Genomic DNA, 17,985 nt, shown 5'->3' on the forward strand with positions numbered 1-17,985 from the left:
TCTCTCTCTCTCTCTCTCTCTCTCTCTCTCTCTCTCTCTCTCTCTCTCTCTGCCTCCCTCTCTCTCTCCTCCCTCTCTCTCTCTCTCTCTCTCTCTCTCTCTCTCTCTCTCTCTCTCTCTCTCTCTCTCTCTCTCTCTCTCTCTCTCTCTCTCTCTCTCTCTCTCTCTCTCTCTCTCTCTGCCTCCCTCTCTCTCTATCTCTCTCTGCCCTCCCTCTCTCTCTATCTCTCTCTGCCCTCTCTCTCTGCTCTCTCTCTCTCTCTGCCTCTCTTTCTCTCCCTCTCTCTCTCTCTCTCTCTCTCTCTCTCTCTCTCTCTCTCTCTCTCTCTGTTCCCACTCTCTCCTCTGTCTCTCCTCTCTCTGTCTCTCTGTCTCTCTGTCACTCTCTCTCTCTGCCTCTCTCTCTCTCTCTGCCCCTCTCTCTCTGCCCCTCTCTCTCTCTCTCTCTCTCTCTCTCTCTCTCTCTCTCTCTCTCTCTCTCTCTCGCTCTCGCTGCCTCCCACTCTCTCCTCTGTCTCTCCTCTCTCTGCCCCTCTCTCTCTGCCCCTCTCTCTCTCTCTCTCCCTCTCTCTCTCTCGCTCTCGCTCTCTCTCTCTCTCTCTCCTCTCTCTCTCTCTCTCTCTCTCTCTCTCTCTCTCTCTCTCTCTCTCTCTCTCTCTCTCTCTCTCTCTCTCTCTCTCTGCCTCCCTCTCTCTGCGCCTCTCTCTCTCTCTCTCTGTTCCCACTCTCTCCTCTGTCTCTCCTCTCTCTGTCTCTCTCTCGCTCTCTCTCCCTCTATCTCTCCCTCTCTCTCTCTCTCTCTCTCTCTCTCTCTCTCTCTCTCTCTCTCTCTCTCTCTCTCTCTCTCTCTCACTGCCTCCCACTCTCTCATCTGTCTCTCTCTCTCTCTCTCTCTCTCTCTCTCCCTCTCTCTCTCTCTCTCTCTCTCTCTCTCTCTCTCTCTCTCTCTCTCTCTCTCTGCCTCCCTCTCTCTCTCTCTCTCTCTATGCCTCCCTCTCTCTCTCTCTCTCTCTCTGCCCTCTCTCTCTCTCCCTCTCCCTCCCTCCCTCTCTCTCTCTCTCTCTCTCTCTCTCTCTCTCTCTGCCCCTCTCTCTCTCTGCCTCTCTCTCTCTCTCTCTCTCTCTCTCTCTCTCTCTCTCTCTCTCTCTCTCTCTCTCTCTCTGCCTCCCACTCTCTCCTCTCTCTCTCTCTCTCTCTCGCTCTCTCTCTCTCTCTCTCCCACTCTCTCTCTCTCTCTCTCTAGGTGCTGATGTCTGGCAGTGGTGCAGTTGGCAGACACAGACAGTTGGTGTTGGTGTTAGAGGGAGAGCTGTACCTGGTTCCCTTCGCTCTGCTCAAAGGTAGCTCTTCTAATGAGTACCTGTATGAGAGGTTCAACCTTCTAGCTGTCCCATCTATAGGGAGCCTGGGGGCTGCAGCAAAGGTGGGTGTATAGCACACACACACACAGACAGGGAATCACACACAGAGAAACACATACAGAGACACTCAAATACCCCCCCCCCCCGCACACACACACACACCTGCACAATTCAATATACTGATGGCATACAGTATTAACCATTTTTGTCATTGACTGTGTTTGACTGGCTGATCACTTAAACACACTTCCTCCTCTCTGCCCCAGTCCCACCCTCGTCACAGAGCTCCTTTCCTCTACAGCGGTGGGGGTTCTATGACAGCAGTAGTGGGGGCTCCACACCTGCCCTCCAGGGTGATGGAGCGTTGGCTGTGGGGGCCGCTGCCTTCTGCCCACGACGAGGCCCTCCGCCTGGGGGAACTGCTGGGTTGCCAGCCCCTCACTGGTACACAGGCCACCAAGGTATAAAAACAAAAGTGTGTGTGTGTTTTGCTCCCACTGTCAACATTCTCCTCACTTCTCTTCTCTAGGAGCGTGTGCTATGACTTATAGAGACGCACAATCAGACAACATTCTCCTCACTTCTCTTCTCTAGGAGCGTGTGCTATGACTTATAGAGACGCACAATCAGACAACATTCTCCTCACTTCTCTTCTCTAGGAGCGTGTGCTAGCAGCCATGAGCCAGGCAGAGTGTGTTCACTTTGCTACTCATGTCTCCTGGAAGCTGGCGGCCCTTGTTCTCTCCCCCAGCCAGGATCCAGGGGTGGGCTCAGAAACACGGCCCAAGGAGAGTGCACCATGTGGGGGATCACTTTTACGCGAGAGTGGGGATGTGGGAGCAAGTACTGAGCTACGGGAGGAGAGGAGTGAAGACAGAGGAAGTGTGTGTGACACAGAGAGTGTGTGTGATGCAGAGAGTGTGTGTGACAGTCCACCGCTACAGGACTTTCTGCTCACTGCGGCCGACATACTGGACCTGAGACTGCCTGTGAAACTGGTGGTTCTGGGGTACGACACATACACACACACGCTAAATGTTCAATCAAGCAGTTTTAGTTTGTTTAAAACTGTATGTCTAAGTTTATTATCTTGTTATCTCTTCTCTCTCAGGTCGTACCAGGAGTGTGTCAGCAGAGTGACCTCAGACGGTGTGGTGGGGCTGTCCCGTGCCTTCCTGACAGCGGGTGTGCAGTGTGTGTGTGTGTCGCTGTGGCCCGTTCCCATGGCAGCATCCAAAGTGTTCACGCACAGCTTCTACACAGCACTACTGAACGGGACCAAGGCCAGTGCAGCTCTCTCTGAGGCCATGAAGACTCTACAGAGCAGCACACATTTCTCACACCCGTCTAACTGGGCGGGTTAGTACACACACACACCCGTCTAACTGGGCGGGTTAGTACACACACACACCCTTCTAACTGGGCGGGTTAGTACACACACACACACCCGTCTAACTGGGCGGGTTAGTACACACACACACCCTTCTAACTGGGCGGGTTTAGTACACACACACACCCGTCTAACTGGGCGGGTTAGTACTGGGCGGGTTAGTACACACACACCCGTCTACTGGGCGGGTTAGTACACCACGTCTAACTGGGCGGGTTAGGCTAACTGGGCGGGTTAGTACACACACACCCGTCTAACTGGGCGGGTTAGTACACACACACCCGTTCTAACTGGGCGGGTTAGTACACACACACACACACACACCCCGTCTAACTGGGGCGGGTTAGCGTCTAACTGGGCGGGTTAGTACACACACACACACCCGTCTAACTGGGCGGGTTAGTACACACACACACACCCGTCTAACTGGGCGGGTTAGTACACACACACACCCTTCTAACTGGGCGGGTTAGTGCACACACCCGTCTAACTGGGCGGGTTAGTACACACACACACCTTCTAACTGGGCGGGTTAGTACACACACACACCCTTCTAACTGGGCGGGTTAGTACACACACACACACCCTTCTAACTGGGCGGGTTAGTACACACACACACCCTTCTAACTGGGCGGGTTAGTACACACACAACACACACACACTTCTAACTGGGCGGGTTAGTACACACACACCCTTCTAACTGGGCGGGTTAGTACACACACACTTCTAACTGGGCGGGTTAGTACACACACACACCCTTCTAACTGGGCACACACACACCCTTCTAACTGGGCGGGTTAGTACACACACACACACCCGTCTAACTGGGCGGGTTAGTACACACACACACCCTTCTAACTGGGCGGGTTAGTACACACACCCCGTCTAACTGGGCGGGTTAGTACACACACACACACCCGTCTAACTGGGCGGGTTAGTACACACACACACCCCGTCTAACTGGGCGGGTTAGTACACACACCCGTCTAACTGGGCGGGTTAGTACACTTCTAACTGGGCGGGTTAGTACACACACACACCTTCTAACTGGGCGGGTTAGTACACACAACACCCTTCTAACTGGGCGGGTTAGTACACACACACACCCTTCTAACTGGGCGGGTTAGTACACACACACCCTTCTAACTGGGCGGGTTAGTACACACACACCCTTCTAACTGGGCGGGTTAGTACACACACACACTTCTAACTGGGCGGGTTAGTACACACACACACACCCTTCTAACTGGGCGGGTTAGTACACACACACACCCTTCTAACTGGGCGGGTTAGTGCACACACCCGTCTAACTGGGCGGGTTAGTACACACACACACTTCTAACTGGGCACACACACACCCTTCTAACTGGGTTAGTACACACACACACCCTTCTAACTGGGCGGGTTAACTGGGCGGGGGCGGGTTAGTACACACACACTGGGCGGGTTAGCACACACACCCTTCTAACTGGGCGGGTTAGTACACACACACACCCTTCTAACTGGGCGGGTTAGTACACACACACACCCTTCTAACTGGGCGGGTTAGTACACACACACACCCTTCTAACTGGGCGGGTTAGTACACACACACACCCTTCTAACTGGGCGGGTTAGTGCACACACACCCTTCTAACTGGGCGGGTTACACACACCCTTCTAACTGGGCGGGTTAGTACACACAACTGGGCCACACACCCGTTCTAACTGGGCGGGTTAGTAGTTAGTACACACACACCCTTCTAACTGGACGGGTTAGTACACACACCCTTCTAACTGGGCGGGTTACACCCTTCTAACTGGGCCTTCTAACTGGGCGGGTTAGTACACACACACCCCTTCTAACTGGGCGGGTTAGTACACACACCACTTCTAACTGGGCGGGTTAGTACACACACACACACTAACTGGGCGGGTTAGTACACACACACACCCTTCTAACTGGGCGGGTTAGTACACACACCACCCTTCTAACTGGGTTAGTACACACACACCCTTCTAACTGGGTTAGTACACACACACACCCTTCTAACTGGACGGGTTAGTACACACACCCTTCTAACTGGGCGGGTTAGTACACACACACCTAACTGGGCGGGTTAGTACACACACACACTTCTAACTGGGCGGGTTAGTACACACACACCCTTCTAACTGGACGGGTTAGTACACACACACACCCTTCTAACTGGGCGGGTTAGTACACACACCTGGACGGGTTAGTACCTTCTAACTGGGCGGGTTAGTACACACACCACCCTTCTAACTGGGCGGGTTAGTACACACACACACCCTTCTAACTGGACGGGTTAGTACACACACACACCCTTCTAACTGGGCGGGTTAGTACACACACACACCCTTCTAACTGGACGGGTTAGTACACACACCCTTCTAACTGGGCGGGTTAGTACACACACCCTTCTAACTGGACGGGTTAGTACACACACCCTTCTAACTGGGCGGGTTAGTACACACACACACCCTTCTAACTGGGCGGGTTAGTACACACACACACCTTCTAACTGGGCGGGTTAGTACACACACCTTCTAACTGGGCGGGTTAGTACACACACACCCTTCTAACTGGGCGGGTTAGTACACACACCTTCTAACTGGGCGGGTTAGTACACACACACACCCTTCTAACTGGGCGGGTTAGTACACACACACACCCTTCTAACTGGGCGGGTTAGTACACACACCCTTCTAACTGGGGGTTAGTACACACACTTCTAACTGGGCGGGTTAGTACACACACCTTCTAACTGGACGGGTTAGTACACACACCACCCTTCTAACTGGGCGGGTTAGTACACACACACTGGGCGGGTTAGTACCCTTCTAACTGGGCGGGTTAGTACACACACCCTTCTAACTGGACGGGTTAGTACACACACACACCCTTCTAACTGGGCGGGTTAGTACACACACCCTTCTAACTGGGCGGGTTAGTACACACACACCCTTCTAACTGGGCGGGTTAGTACACACACCCTTCTAACTGGGCAGGTTAGTACACACACACACCCTTCTAACTGGGCAGGTTAGTACACACACACACCCTTCTAACTGGGCTGGTTAGTACACACACCCTTCTAACCTGGCGGGTTAGTACACACACCCTTCCTTCTAACTGGGCGGGTTAGTACACACACACACCTTCTAACTGGGCGGGTTAGTACACACACACACCCGTCTAACTGGGCGGGTTAGTACACACACACACTTCTAACTGGGCGGGTTAGTACACACACACACACTTCTAACTGGGCGGGTTAGTACACACACACACACTTCTAACTGGGCGGGTTAGTATGGTATACACACATACACGCATGATCACACATTACATCAGCTGATGTAAAAACGGCTTCATAAATACATTTGATTGATTTATTGACATGATTCACTCCTCTTCCTGTTTTCTCTCAGGCTTCATGTTGATTGGCTGTGATGTGAAGCTGAACAGCCCCTCGTCTCTGATTGGCCAGGCCCTGGCAGAGATCCTCCAATATCCTGAGAGAGCTAGAGATGCCCTGAGAGTTATACTGCATCTGGTAACAAACATGCACAACATCACCTGGTAACAAACATGCACAACATCACCTGGTCACAAACATGCACAACATCACCTGGTAACAAACATGCACAACATCACCTGGTAACAAACATGCACAACATCACCTGGTCACAAACATGTACAACATCACCTGGTAACAAACATGCACAACATCACCTGGTCACAAACATGTACAACATCACCTGGTAACAAACATGCACAACATCACCTGGTCACAAACATGCACCACATCACCTGGTAACAAACGTTTGCCATATTGCCTATGTCTATTCAAGAGACTTTAAAGAGCCTTGCCAAATAATGTGATTTCTTTCCCTTCATCCCTCAGGTTGAGAAGTCTCTCCAGCGTATACAGAGTCATCAGAGTAACGCCATGTACACCTCGCAGCAGAGCGTGGAGAATAAGGTGTGTTTTCATATGTGTGTGTGTGCTCGGCATCTTAACTTCGGTGAAATGTCTTCAGGTATTTGGTGTTCCTCATTACTTGGTTATTCTGTGTGATCTTGATGAATAAGTGTTTTATATGAACCCAGGTTGGTGGGGTCCCGGGATGGCAGGCCCTGCTGTCAGCTGTGGGGTTCCGGTTAGACTGTTCTGGTACCGGCAGTGGTCTCCCCACTGCTGTCTTCTTCCCTACGGCCGACCCTGGAGACCGGCTGCAGCTCTGCAGCTCCACCCTGCAGTCACTACTCGGTAACCTAGCAATTTAGTAGTGAATCAATCAATTAACCAATCAGACTGTCAGCACAGCACTATACTCTAGATCCAACATGGTAATCAGTCAGTCCATCAATCCTCTCTGTCGTCCAGGTCTGCCTCATGCAGCCTTCCAGGCTCTCTGTAAACTGGTCACTGCTGCTGAGACTGGAGACCAGCTCATCAACAAGGTAGGCCTCAATGCACACTGATTCATTTGCATGCTGTATGCTTTATTTGAATATACCTATGATGAGCCTGGCAATATTTGCATGGGGTCAATATCATAATAACCTGAGTCATTTTTATGGCTGATGGCAGTGGTGGTCCCTGCATGGTGTTCATTAACAAGGCCTGTTGCTTTCTAATGTTCTGTTCCTAACAGTTTAAGTCCTCTCTCGCTCTCTCCCTCTTACCCACCACTTGAAGGCTGTTAAATATATGGTGGGAATGGTAAGTTGTGTGTTGTTGCTTTCTAGCATGAGAAACTCATACTGAGACAAAAAAGGGGGACAGGGCAGAAATTATAGTGCAATAATATGCTGCCAATAACTTACCTCTCCCGGTCTCCAGCTTCACCAGGTATTGTTTCAGCAGCAGTCATGTGACAAGGAGCTGGAGTTCTCATTGGCTCCCATCCAGGTGTCCATTAGTGTCCAGCTGTGGAGACTTCCTGGTTGTCATGAGTTCCTGGCTGCGCTGGGTGAGTCTGTCATCACTGTACTGAGAGTTGGATATATAATAGCAGAGGTTTTTCCCTTCTCATTTTTAGACCGCCAGTGTGGGTGACCGACTAGGTTTTGAACCCAGGTCTCCTTTATGTCACAAGACTGTGTTAGCCCATTGAGCTAAAGCCTCGACGTTTGGTGTGTGTCATTATTTTCCCTTCTCTGTTTCCCTGCAGGTTTTGACCTTTGTGAGGCAGGACAGGAGGAGGTGCTGTTGAAGACTGGTAAACAGGCTAGCAGACGGACCATGCACTTTGCTCTGCAGTCTCTACTAGCACTGTTTGGTAAGAGTCTCCAAGCCCTCTCTCTTAACTCTACATTGTTATGTATGTTAGTTACATAGTCTGGCATCCAGACTTCAAGTAAAACATTCCTATACTTGCATTGTGTTTCACCATTTCATCTTACCTCTGTCTCACCTGTCCATCTTGTCCTCTCTCCCTGCAGACTCTACGGAGCTGCCCAAACGCCTCAGCCTGGACAGCTCTTCCTCTCTTGAGTCTCTCTCCTCCTCCCAGTGTGCCTCCCACTCCCTCCCTCTCTCCCTCCCCTCAACCTTCCCAAGCCTCCCTTCTCTCCCCCACTTGGCGGCGCAGACGGTCTATCCTGTGACGCCATCTCCCTCTACAGCCTCAGCTCACTCACCTCCTCTCTCAGCTTCCTGTCTCGCCCCGAACCCGCAGGAAGTGATGTCATCAGCCAGCGCTCACGGCAACAGGAACTGGAGCGGCACCGCGGAGGAGCGGGGTTATTCGCCTCGCACCGACACACAGGAGGCATGTCGAGAAACAGATTAACAAATCACAGAGGAGGAGGAGGGACAGAGGGGGAGGAACAGGAGGAGTATGAAGGCTTCTCCATCATCAGCAGTGAACCTCTGGGGGGAGGTGGGGGGAGGGAGTGTGACACCTTACCCCTCCCTGGGGGATACAGACACCTTAGAGGAGTGGGGAGGGGAGACGTGGTGGGGAGAGGGTACCCCGTCTCAGTCTCCTCCAAGGGGAGTGTCAGCACTCCCACCTCACCGCTCAAAGTCCCCCCGCCGCCCCTGGCCATACTCCCCAGCCCTAACACACAAGCTAAGTCCCATGGGTAAGTTGTTGCTTTTTAACTGTTTGCTTCAACTGTTTGCATCATGACCTACTTGTCACATCAAATGAACCATCTCTCCCCCTTCTCCTCACCAGCTCTCAGAGCGTGTCTAAAGGTCAGCTGGTCAGTACAGAGGCGGTGCTCTCTGAGTCTGACCAGTCCAGTACAGAGACAGACAGCACCGTCAAGTCCCAGGAAGACAAGCCTCCCCCCACCCCTCTGGACCCCCAGGAGCTGGCCAGCAGGATCCTGTCAGAGACCCAAAGCCACATGCAGGCTGTGGAGAGCCTCCAGAGGGGGAGGACAGGAAGGGCAGGCAACGGAGGAGGGGAGGAGGGGTTAAGGGGACCAGAACGTAGACCCTCCTGCACCTCAGCCCGTCTGACACCCGCCGCAGGGGGTTTGGGCTTCCGTTCGTCTGAGACCAGCGCTTTCAGCAGACCCAGTAGTAGAGCCAGCCTACAGGCCCGGGCTTCACCTCTCTCACCACTCCCTTCCCCCCTCTCCACGCCTCTTCTCTCCACAAGGTCCAAACCACCCTCTCGTTCCTCATCCTTACAGAAGATCAGCTCCGGCTACAACAGCCCGACCCTATCCTCCCGCTCTCCCTCCCTCTCTTTCTCTCACCCCAACCCCTCGCCCTCCAGAACTCCAGACCCCCACATCCAGGCGCAGCTCAGACATAAATACCCTAGCTCCCCTTATACCCCACACATCTCACACTCCCCCAATAGCATCTCCATCTCCCCCAGCTCAGGCCACCCTTCCCCAGTCGGAAGCTTCCCATCCTTGGCTGCATCCCCAGTCCTCTCCCTGGCCCCTTCCCCTGCCCTCTCTTTCTCCTCCACAGGTTCCACTTCTGCCCACTCCAGCCCGGCCGAAACCCCAGACCTGGGCCGGTTGAAACGGGCAGGCCTTGTGGACGAGAGGGTACAGGCCATCCACAACCTGAAGACCTTCTGGTCCAACGCCACCCAGAGGCAGGAGGTTCCCGGCCCAGGCAGGGTGCTCCGAGGTGGTGGGAAGAAGATGAGCACGGTCCAGAAAGATGTCCTGGGGCTCCTTCACCTTTCTCCAAGACATGGATCCACCAACCAGAACCAGGACACTGAAGGGCCCCAGAGCCCTACCAACCCACCTGATGGACACAAGAAGCTGGTTTCAAAACCGCCAGTGGTGCTTCCTCCTCATACTGCTACTGACTCCTTTTTGGGAGGTAGTCCCGGAGCACCCCCACACCCTGTCAGACTGCCCTCAGGGAAAGGCTTCAAGTTCCCCTCGCCTGGGAAGTTCTTCCCCTCCTCTAAATGCTGAGAGTGGTTAGAGACTCTTAATGGTTAGAGATCTGCTCCTGACTCTGAGGCTCTTCTAGTGGATTATGCTAGCTGGGCTGTGTGCTATGATACACTAGCAAGAAGGCCAAATGGGGACAACCAAAACTGAAGTTCTTATTTGCATTAGTTAAATACAAAGTGGGAATGGGACACTTTGCAGTGACTGACTGCCCCCTAGTGGAGACGAAAGGGAGGACAGAGCAGGGACAGGTCATAAAGGAGAAGAGTGCAATCACCCTGAAGGACAGAGCAGGGACAGGTCATAAAGGAGAAGAGTGCAATCACCCTGAAGGACAGAGGGGGACAGACTGGACTCTGTATAACTCTGGGTTGAAATCTGCCTGAGATTCCTCATTGACATGTAGACCCCTTGCCTCCTCCTACACTGTAAAGACACTTTGATACAGGCAGACTGTTAGAATGACTGAAAATACCAATATGGTGTTTCTATTTTTTACCTAAAACGCTCGCTGTTTGCGAAAGTCAATAAAATGCTCAATGGAATTGTTTTAATTCTGATTTATTTGAATATAGTTATTGTGAATTGTTATTACCAAGGTTCGTAACTGTTATTATCGTTATTATGTTTTGTAAATTAAATCCTGTGCTTTGTAATCAGTATTACGTGTTTTTATATATTAAGAAGCAAACGGTGCACAAAAATAAATAAAAACATTTAATATTTTTATTGAAGTTTTGAAAAGGCACGAGACAATTTCTTTGTAAAGTAAGTGTTAGTCTGAAAGCATATATTGCTATTCAATGTTTCAATGTCTTTTTAACGCACACTTTTTTGCACCAGTGGACCCTTGTTAAAGATGCACTATGCAGAAATCACTCTGCCATTTCCTGGTTGCTAAAATTCTAATAGTTCTGCTTATTTCAGTTTAGTGTAGAGATGTATATTGTAGAGAATCATTGTACCATCTAAACTGCTGTGAGATATCTTTTCCATAACCAAAAATATTGTATTTTCAGCTGTCTGAAAATGGTATACAAAACTGAAAGTAAAAGATGGAAAGACAAAATGTTAAACCGGGGAGCATAGAAATTAGCGCACATAGAACATATACAGCTTCTTAGACTTGCTTTCAATGAATGACAGATCTATATCTTCCAATTCAATGTGGATTTGGTCGGGTTGCCGAAAAGTTACATATTGCATCTTTAAACATGCATCTCAGTTCCTTCCCAGTAAAATCATTGAAATAAAGGTTTACTCTCTTGTCAGCTTGTAATGGTTTATGAAGAGGGATGTTACTGACTGCCGGGACTTTAATCTTCTTGATCAGGACTGAACCCTCATGACATTTTTTATAGTGTGATCAACTTTATAGACTATATAATAAGAACTTGAACAAGCTTGCCATATCAGTAAGAGATTGAATGGGATGTATCTGTGATGATACTTGTTGGAGGTGAGGACTTAGCTGATGAAATCCTGGTTCTTTAGAGCAAAATCCACCTACAGATTTTCGTTATGGAAATGTAATAATTGCATTATCAATATTGAGATGGTGAAATAGTTTTAGAAAAGTACTCTCCACTTGTACTGTCATTTGAAAAATATATTATTCAGAAAAACTTTAAATTGTTATGGTTCGAACCAGAGCCATATATCACACACATATTACAATCGAACATGTTATTGATCACGAAGAATACCTAAACGTATTCATGGTCCCATCCATATCCATTCTACATACCACCTCGCCTCACTGGTGCACAGTTTGCAAGGTGTGCAAGTTCAGACCAATCGACGACTTTCGTGTCGTGGGCGGTAAACAATTTGTTGTTGATCATTTCGGATGACGTCTACAGCCTTGCGCAGCCGCAGACCGGTAGGAGAAGATGGTGCTTATCAAGGAATAGTGAGTTGAAGTATTTGAAATCTAATTTCGTCGTATATTAATATACAATGTATTGAGTCTATGTGGCAATACTTTAAAAGAACATTTGTTGTTGTTTCATGTCACTGTATTTCTGGAAGATGAGAGGAAATTGTGAGCGTTCTGGTCCTGGTGGGTCGGGATGTGGATTCACGATACCGGTGTTTAGGCCTAGACAGCAGCGATAGCTAGCTAGGTTTCTAGCATGCTAGCTTTGAATGAATCTTAATGGAGGAAGCCCGTTAGCTAGCTAGTTAACTATTTTTCTTTACACCTATACAATGAGAATGGATGTTAACTAGCTAGTTAGCCAACATGGTGCCACAAGTTTAGGTAGGTCTCGTGAGTGGCAGATTATCAAGGTTCCGCCACCGGGGGGCTCGTGTTTAGACAATAATATAAATTGTCAGTGAGATGTTTATGCGCAATGGAAAAGACCATGCAATTCAAATGGCAGGTAATGCGGGACACACTACCACGCTAACTAATGTTAGTTAGCTACTGTATCCATGTAAATCGTTCACAAGCGAGTAAGCACGTAAGGTAATTGATCAGGTCGGGTGGCTAACATGCACCATGCATGACACTTAAGCTAATTACTACTAGCTAGCCCGTTATTTTTAGACCGTGTTGTGTTCAGCCTGTCTTTCCTGGCGAAACATGCAACTTGCAGAGGCTTAGCCCCGTCTGACTTCCCGGGTTTCCCTGCCTGGTTTGTTACTTCAGCTGCAGCGGTTTTCATGGCAACCAAATATAGCTAGCTTCCAACCTTAAGCACAATGCCAATAGACACCCCCCCCCCATCCACCCTGTATTGCTCAATGCTGTTTCAAAAATGTTAATGTGTGTATCTTTAGCTGCCCAAGACATTCCTGACCTGTTGGTCAAGAGTGCAATGACTGTCCAAGTGTGTCATCCAGATTTGATTTAGGGCTGTCTATAATTACATTGTTTATACCCCTACAGACCCAGGCTCAAGTTGTGTGTGTGTACTGTAGTGTTTCTCAGGGTGGCACAGGACACATCCCCTATCAGTTGTCAAGACAACTAAAGCGTGCCTATTTCCTCAGAGGTTTATGGGTGGGGACAGAACAGTCAGCTGGTTTATCTGATACTCCCTCAGGTGATACAGGAGTGACACCACCACTGGGGACATGACTCTAAGATCAATACATCTATTTGCATTTTCCAAAGTTCTTCCATGCAGCCTGCTCTGTGCTTTCCCATATCATGTTTTATGATGATATCTGTGGGAATTCAGTTACCATAGCTAGGGCTTGTAATTGCTCTAATATCTAGAACCAGTATGTTGTATTGCAGTGGGCACAGTAGTTTGTGTTTCATCAATTGACCTGGTGCGTAAAGCACAGCACACTATCTGAGTACTAAATTTAACATGTCTCTTAATCACTGAAATGTCAACCTGGAGAGTGTTACTCTGCTGGACTCGACTAACTTTGAATAACCTCTGAATTTTGTAGAGGATTGAGATTGACTCTCACCTATGACAGAATCGTGCTTGGATTCTGTAGGTTTTTGAGAAATAAAAAGATAAATCATGGTTTGACTACTTTTCCATAAGGGTTTGGTTGGGAGTTGGCCAGGCAGGACTAGCTTACCCTACATGGATTTGGAATATGAAGTTAAGAGAATGATTTTGAGAGGATAAGTTGTGCTCGTCTCTTATGGCCCAGAACGAGGCTTGTTCATATTGTTCTTCTTAGAGAGCATGGCAGCGGGCCTGTCTCTGTTTAATGAGTGCTATCTTTTTAGACTTAGTCTAGTCTTAGTCAGTTTGACAAATATAATTAAGTCTTGGTCGCATTTTATTATTCAAATAATGATTTAGTCTAGTTATTGTCAAAATGACACAGTGGGCTGTTTTAGTCAATGAAATGTCCTTTAATTTGAGTCATCACATTTTTGCATCATTAACCTATAGTAAACATAAAACACTGACTTCCATGTCTACAAACAGCATTGTTCTACCAACATGCAGAAAAGTATAACATCCTATTGCATGATTCTCGCAGGCTCATCCTGACATGCTCAATGGGATTGAGATCCGGGCTCTGGCCATGGCAGAACACTGACATTCCTGTCTGGCAGAAAATCACATACAGAACGAGCAGTATGGCTGGTGGCATTGTCATGCTGAAGGATCATGTCAGGATGAGCCTGCAGGAAGGATGCCACATGAGGGAGGAGGATGTCTTCCCTGTAATGCACAGCGTTGAGCTTGACAACAATGTTTGGAGGAAAGAGGGGGATGCTTGCAAGCCGAAGAACACCATCCCAGCTATGAAGCAGGGGGGTGGCAGCATCATGTTGTGGGGGTGCTTTGCTAGAGGAGGGACTGGTGCACTTCACAAAATAGATGGCATCATGAGGCAGGAAAATTATATGAATATATTGAAGCAACATCTTAAGACATCAGTCAGGAAGTTAAAGCTTGGTCGCAAATGGCCCTTCCAAATGGACAATGACCCCAAGCATACTTCCAAAGTTGTGGAAAAATGGCTTAAGAACAACAAAGTCACGGTATTAGAGTGGCCATCACAAAGCCCTGACCTCAACCCTATAGAATATTTGTGGGCAGAACTGAAAATGCATATGCGAGCAAAGAAGCCTACAAACCTGACTCAGTTACACCAGCTCTGTCAGGAGGAATGGGCTAAAATTCACCCAACTTATTGTGGGAAGCTTGTGGAAGGTTACCTGAATCGTTTGACCCATGTTAAACAATTTAAAGGCAATGCTACCAAATACTAATTGAGTGTATGTAAACTTCTGACCCACTGGGAATGTGATGAAAAATAAAAGCTGAAAGTCATTGTCTACTATTATTCTGACATTTCACATTCTTAAAATAAAGTGGCGATCCTAACTAACCCAAGACAGGCAATTTTTACTAGGATTAAACGTCAGGAATTGTGAAAAACTGAGTTGAAATGTATTTGGCGAAGGTGTATGTAAACTTCCAACTTGAACTGTATATGCTGCCCCTGTGTTTACATATGGGGGAAGTTGCTATAAGAGGTGAGGTAAATGGAGGAAGCAGCTATCGGCCTAGGTAATACAGTTGGGTGATATAGCTAGGACGTAAATTATTCCCGAAAGGCTTGAACATTTGAAAATAACTTTGTAGGCCCATCTCTTCTACCCCATGAACAAGCACCCAAATAAAATGTTAAACTGAAGTAAACTGTGTGGAGAAATTGTCAGTTCATTGTTCAGCTCAGTGGTCTAGATGATGAACAGACAAGTCTCACTGTGCGGGGTTACTGGAGGTCACTCCTGGCTCTGGTTGAACTCAGCCAAGTCAGGCTGAGGTGTGCAGGTGGACATTTTTATAGGGATGAATCTTGTCTTGACTATACCGTTAAAATGTTTTTATCATTAAAAGAGAAATGAACTGTTTTAATTTAAGCCATAAGGTTAGCAGTGTGGTTAAGGTTAGATGTTATGACTTTGTGGCTAGGCCAGCTAGTTACCACCCTGCAGGGCTGCCTCCAGGTCAAGATTCCTCCCAATAAATGCCAACCTGCCTGTGGCATGAGTTGTGGTGTTCTGCAAGGGAATGGTTTCTGGTCTCTTTGTGTGACACTGGTAGAAAGTTTATTTCTTCTGTTTGCTGATGTTTTTTTTACTCTCTCACAGCCGCGTGATCCTACCGATCTCTGTGCAAGAGGTGAGTAAACACGATGTCATTACCCACATACACACCACCCCATTTTTTTTGTTGCTAGTTTCCTGCTTTCATGCAAGTCTGTACATGCATGAAAGCAGGTCATAAATGCTGTTTGCCTTGATATTACCTTCTTCTGAGAAGCTATTTGTCAGACATGTCTTTCTCTCCACTGCATTACATTTCCCCTTATTTCTCTGGGTCATGCTGCCGTCAGTGTTTTAACTCCAGCCTTGAGAGATGTGATGTTGTCCTGCAGCATGGGATGTAACAGCAGCGGCCCATAAAGGTTTTAGTGCAGTACTCAGTGTGACAGCTGTAACGTCATCAGCCTGGTGGGGTCGATTTATCCTGACAGTAAAGGCTATTTACCCAAAGAGTCAGGCTCTACTAACTGAAGGAGACGATTCAATCACCTAACTTCCATGTAAAGATTTACCTTAGGGCGGTAGGTGTCCCAGCAGTTAAGAGAGTTGGGTAAATAAACTAAAGGTTGCTGGTTCAAATCTCGGAGTGAACTAGGTGAAAAATCTGTCTATGTTCCCTAGAGCAAGGCACTTAACCCTAATTGGTCCTGTAAATCACTCTGGAGAAGTGTCTGCTAAATGACTAAAATGTGTGGTTGTAATTCCAACTACTATAGTTGTTAAATGTATTAATGATATGGAGTAAGTAGGCCTTTATGGATCCCCAGGCAGAGTTGTAGATGCTCGTGTAAAATTCCATTAGTCTAGCTGTTCGCCTTCCCCGTTACCTCTAGATGAGCCCAGGTTATCAAACAAAGCATTAGATTTATAGTGTTGCAAATTAATTTCAGCCACCAGCAATTCACACCTAGGTGTTGTTAAGCATACCTCTGACCTTTGTGTGTTTTAGACTCTAGAGAAACAGTAGCTCTGTGACTGGGATTGACGACCCCAGCCTGTAGAACAGCAGGTCAGACCTCATAAGATGCTGCAGAATGCTTTCTCTCTTCCTTTCTCCCTCTCTCTCCCTTGGAATCAATTCCAATCAAGCCAGATACATTGCAGCCACTGACCCACGGTTCCAGTTTATCTGAGAACCTCCATTCGTCATCTCTTGTCCCTTAAGTGGAACCCTGTGTTAGTGATGCACCGATATGACATTTTTGGCCGATACTGATATACAATATTTTCCTTGCCCCCAAAAAATTATACCGATATTTACAATTTTAGCAGCCTTTTAAGCATTCTAGTACAGTTAAATAGTTAACACGCACACATGGACGCAGTGGTCTAAGACACTGCATCTCAGTGCAGGAGGTGTCACTACAGTCCCTGGTTCGAATCCAGGCTGTATCACATCTAGCCGTGATTGGGAGTCCCATAGGGCTGTGCACAATTGGCCCAGCGTCGTCCGGGTTTGGCCCGGGGTAGGCAGTTATTGTAAATAAGAATGAATTCTTAACTGACTTGCCAAGTTAAATACAGGTTACACACACCCCACACTGGCCAAAAAGTTTATTTTGCTGGCAATTACGCATGTCCCCTTTACCAGTAAAACATCATCAAAACCTATTTCTTTCACTAACTCGCTGTGCTGTTTCGTTGTTCATTTAATATGTCACAACGATTCATCGATACGTATGCTATGGTGCTGGTAAAGTTGTCTGGCGCACCTACAGTGCTGGTCATAAAAAAAATTCCAGCTAGTTCATGGATGCAAAAATGTTCTTCCCCAAAAACATAGCAAAACGACATCTGTTTCAGTAACTATAGGTAGCTAGCTAACTATATAGCTAGGTGTCATCTAAAATAACTCTAATTTATAGGACAGTTCTTTGTTGATTAATGGTGTTTGGACCCATCTATGTGAAGCTAGCCACAATAAGGATTAGCCACAATAGAGGACTTTGCGGTTAGCCTTCAAAATAAAAGTATGTCATTGACAGTGATGCAAATTAATACAAATAGTAGAATTATGCCATAATTGAATAGATAATGCTAAACAAGATTGAGATGTTTATATAAAATCAACAAAATACATTTTGTTAGTTTGACAAAATTCAGTTGAAATCACACTGGTGTGAGCGGACCAAGTAATTGGGCGTCACTCTAAAGCGGGAAGGTGGAATAAACGAGTCAGGAGTAGGTTTTGATTGAACACAGTTCTCTATTGAGGGCATTTGGTCAACACAAACACTCCAACATAATCAATGAAAATCTTCCAAGGAACAACATACATCTTCTTCTCCAGATGAAA

The 17,985-nt window shown here is 47.7% G+C and overlaps 2 protein-coding genes across 3 annotated transcripts in view; both read left to right on the top strand.

Annotated features, from left to right (window-relative positions):
* LOC124000152 (tetratricopeptide repeat protein 28-like) overlaps nucleotides 1–11,450 on the top strand; it is a gene marked incomplete at its 5' end in the record, with an annotated part of 46,227 nt that extends 34,777 nt beyond the window's left edge. The window contains 14 exon segments of the mRNA XM_046306331.1: nucleotides 1,244–1,423; nucleotides 1,628–1,822; nucleotides 2,021–2,370; nucleotides 2,473–2,720; nucleotides 6,187–6,311; nucleotides 6,663–6,740; nucleotides 6,869–7,028; nucleotides 7,146–7,222; nucleotides 7,461–7,484; nucleotides 7,605–7,734; nucleotides 7,936–8,043; nucleotides 8,207–8,295; nucleotides 8,298–8,851; nucleotides 8,947–11,450. Of these exon segments, the coding sequence (XP_046162287.1) occupies nucleotides 1,244–1,423; nucleotides 1,628–1,822; nucleotides 2,021–2,370; nucleotides 2,473–2,720; nucleotides 6,187–6,311; nucleotides 6,663–6,740; nucleotides 6,869–7,028; nucleotides 7,146–7,222; nucleotides 7,461–7,484; nucleotides 7,605–7,734; nucleotides 7,936–8,043; nucleotides 8,207–8,295; nucleotides 8,298–8,851; nucleotides 8,947–10,165 (3,537 nt within the window).
* Nucleotides 11,451–11,974: 524 nt separating this feature from the next.
* Nucleotides 11,975–17,985, top strand: part of LOC123999163 (phosphatidylinositol transfer protein beta isoform-like) — a 41,340-nt gene continuing 35,329 nt past the window's right edge. For both annotated transcript variants that reach the window (XM_046304648.1, XM_046304647.1), the window contains exons 1-2: nucleotides 11,975–12,056; nucleotides 15,735–15,765. In XM_046304648.1, the coding sequence (XP_046160604.1) occupies nucleotides 12,037–12,056; nucleotides 15,735–15,765 (51 nt within the window). In that variant the 5' untranslated portion in view covers nucleotides 11,975–12,036. The remainder of the gene's footprint in view (nucleotides 12,057–15,734; nucleotides 15,766–17,985) is intronic.

This window comes from Oncorhynchus gorbuscha, linkage group LG16, assembly GCF_021184085.1.
Source record: "Oncorhynchus gorbuscha isolate QuinsamMale2020 ecotype Even-year linkage group LG16, OgorEven_v1.0, whole genome shotgun sequence".
In the NCBI taxonomy this organism is placed as follows: Eukaryota; Metazoa; Chordata; class Actinopteri; order Salmoniformes; family Salmonidae; genus Oncorhynchus; species Oncorhynchus gorbuscha.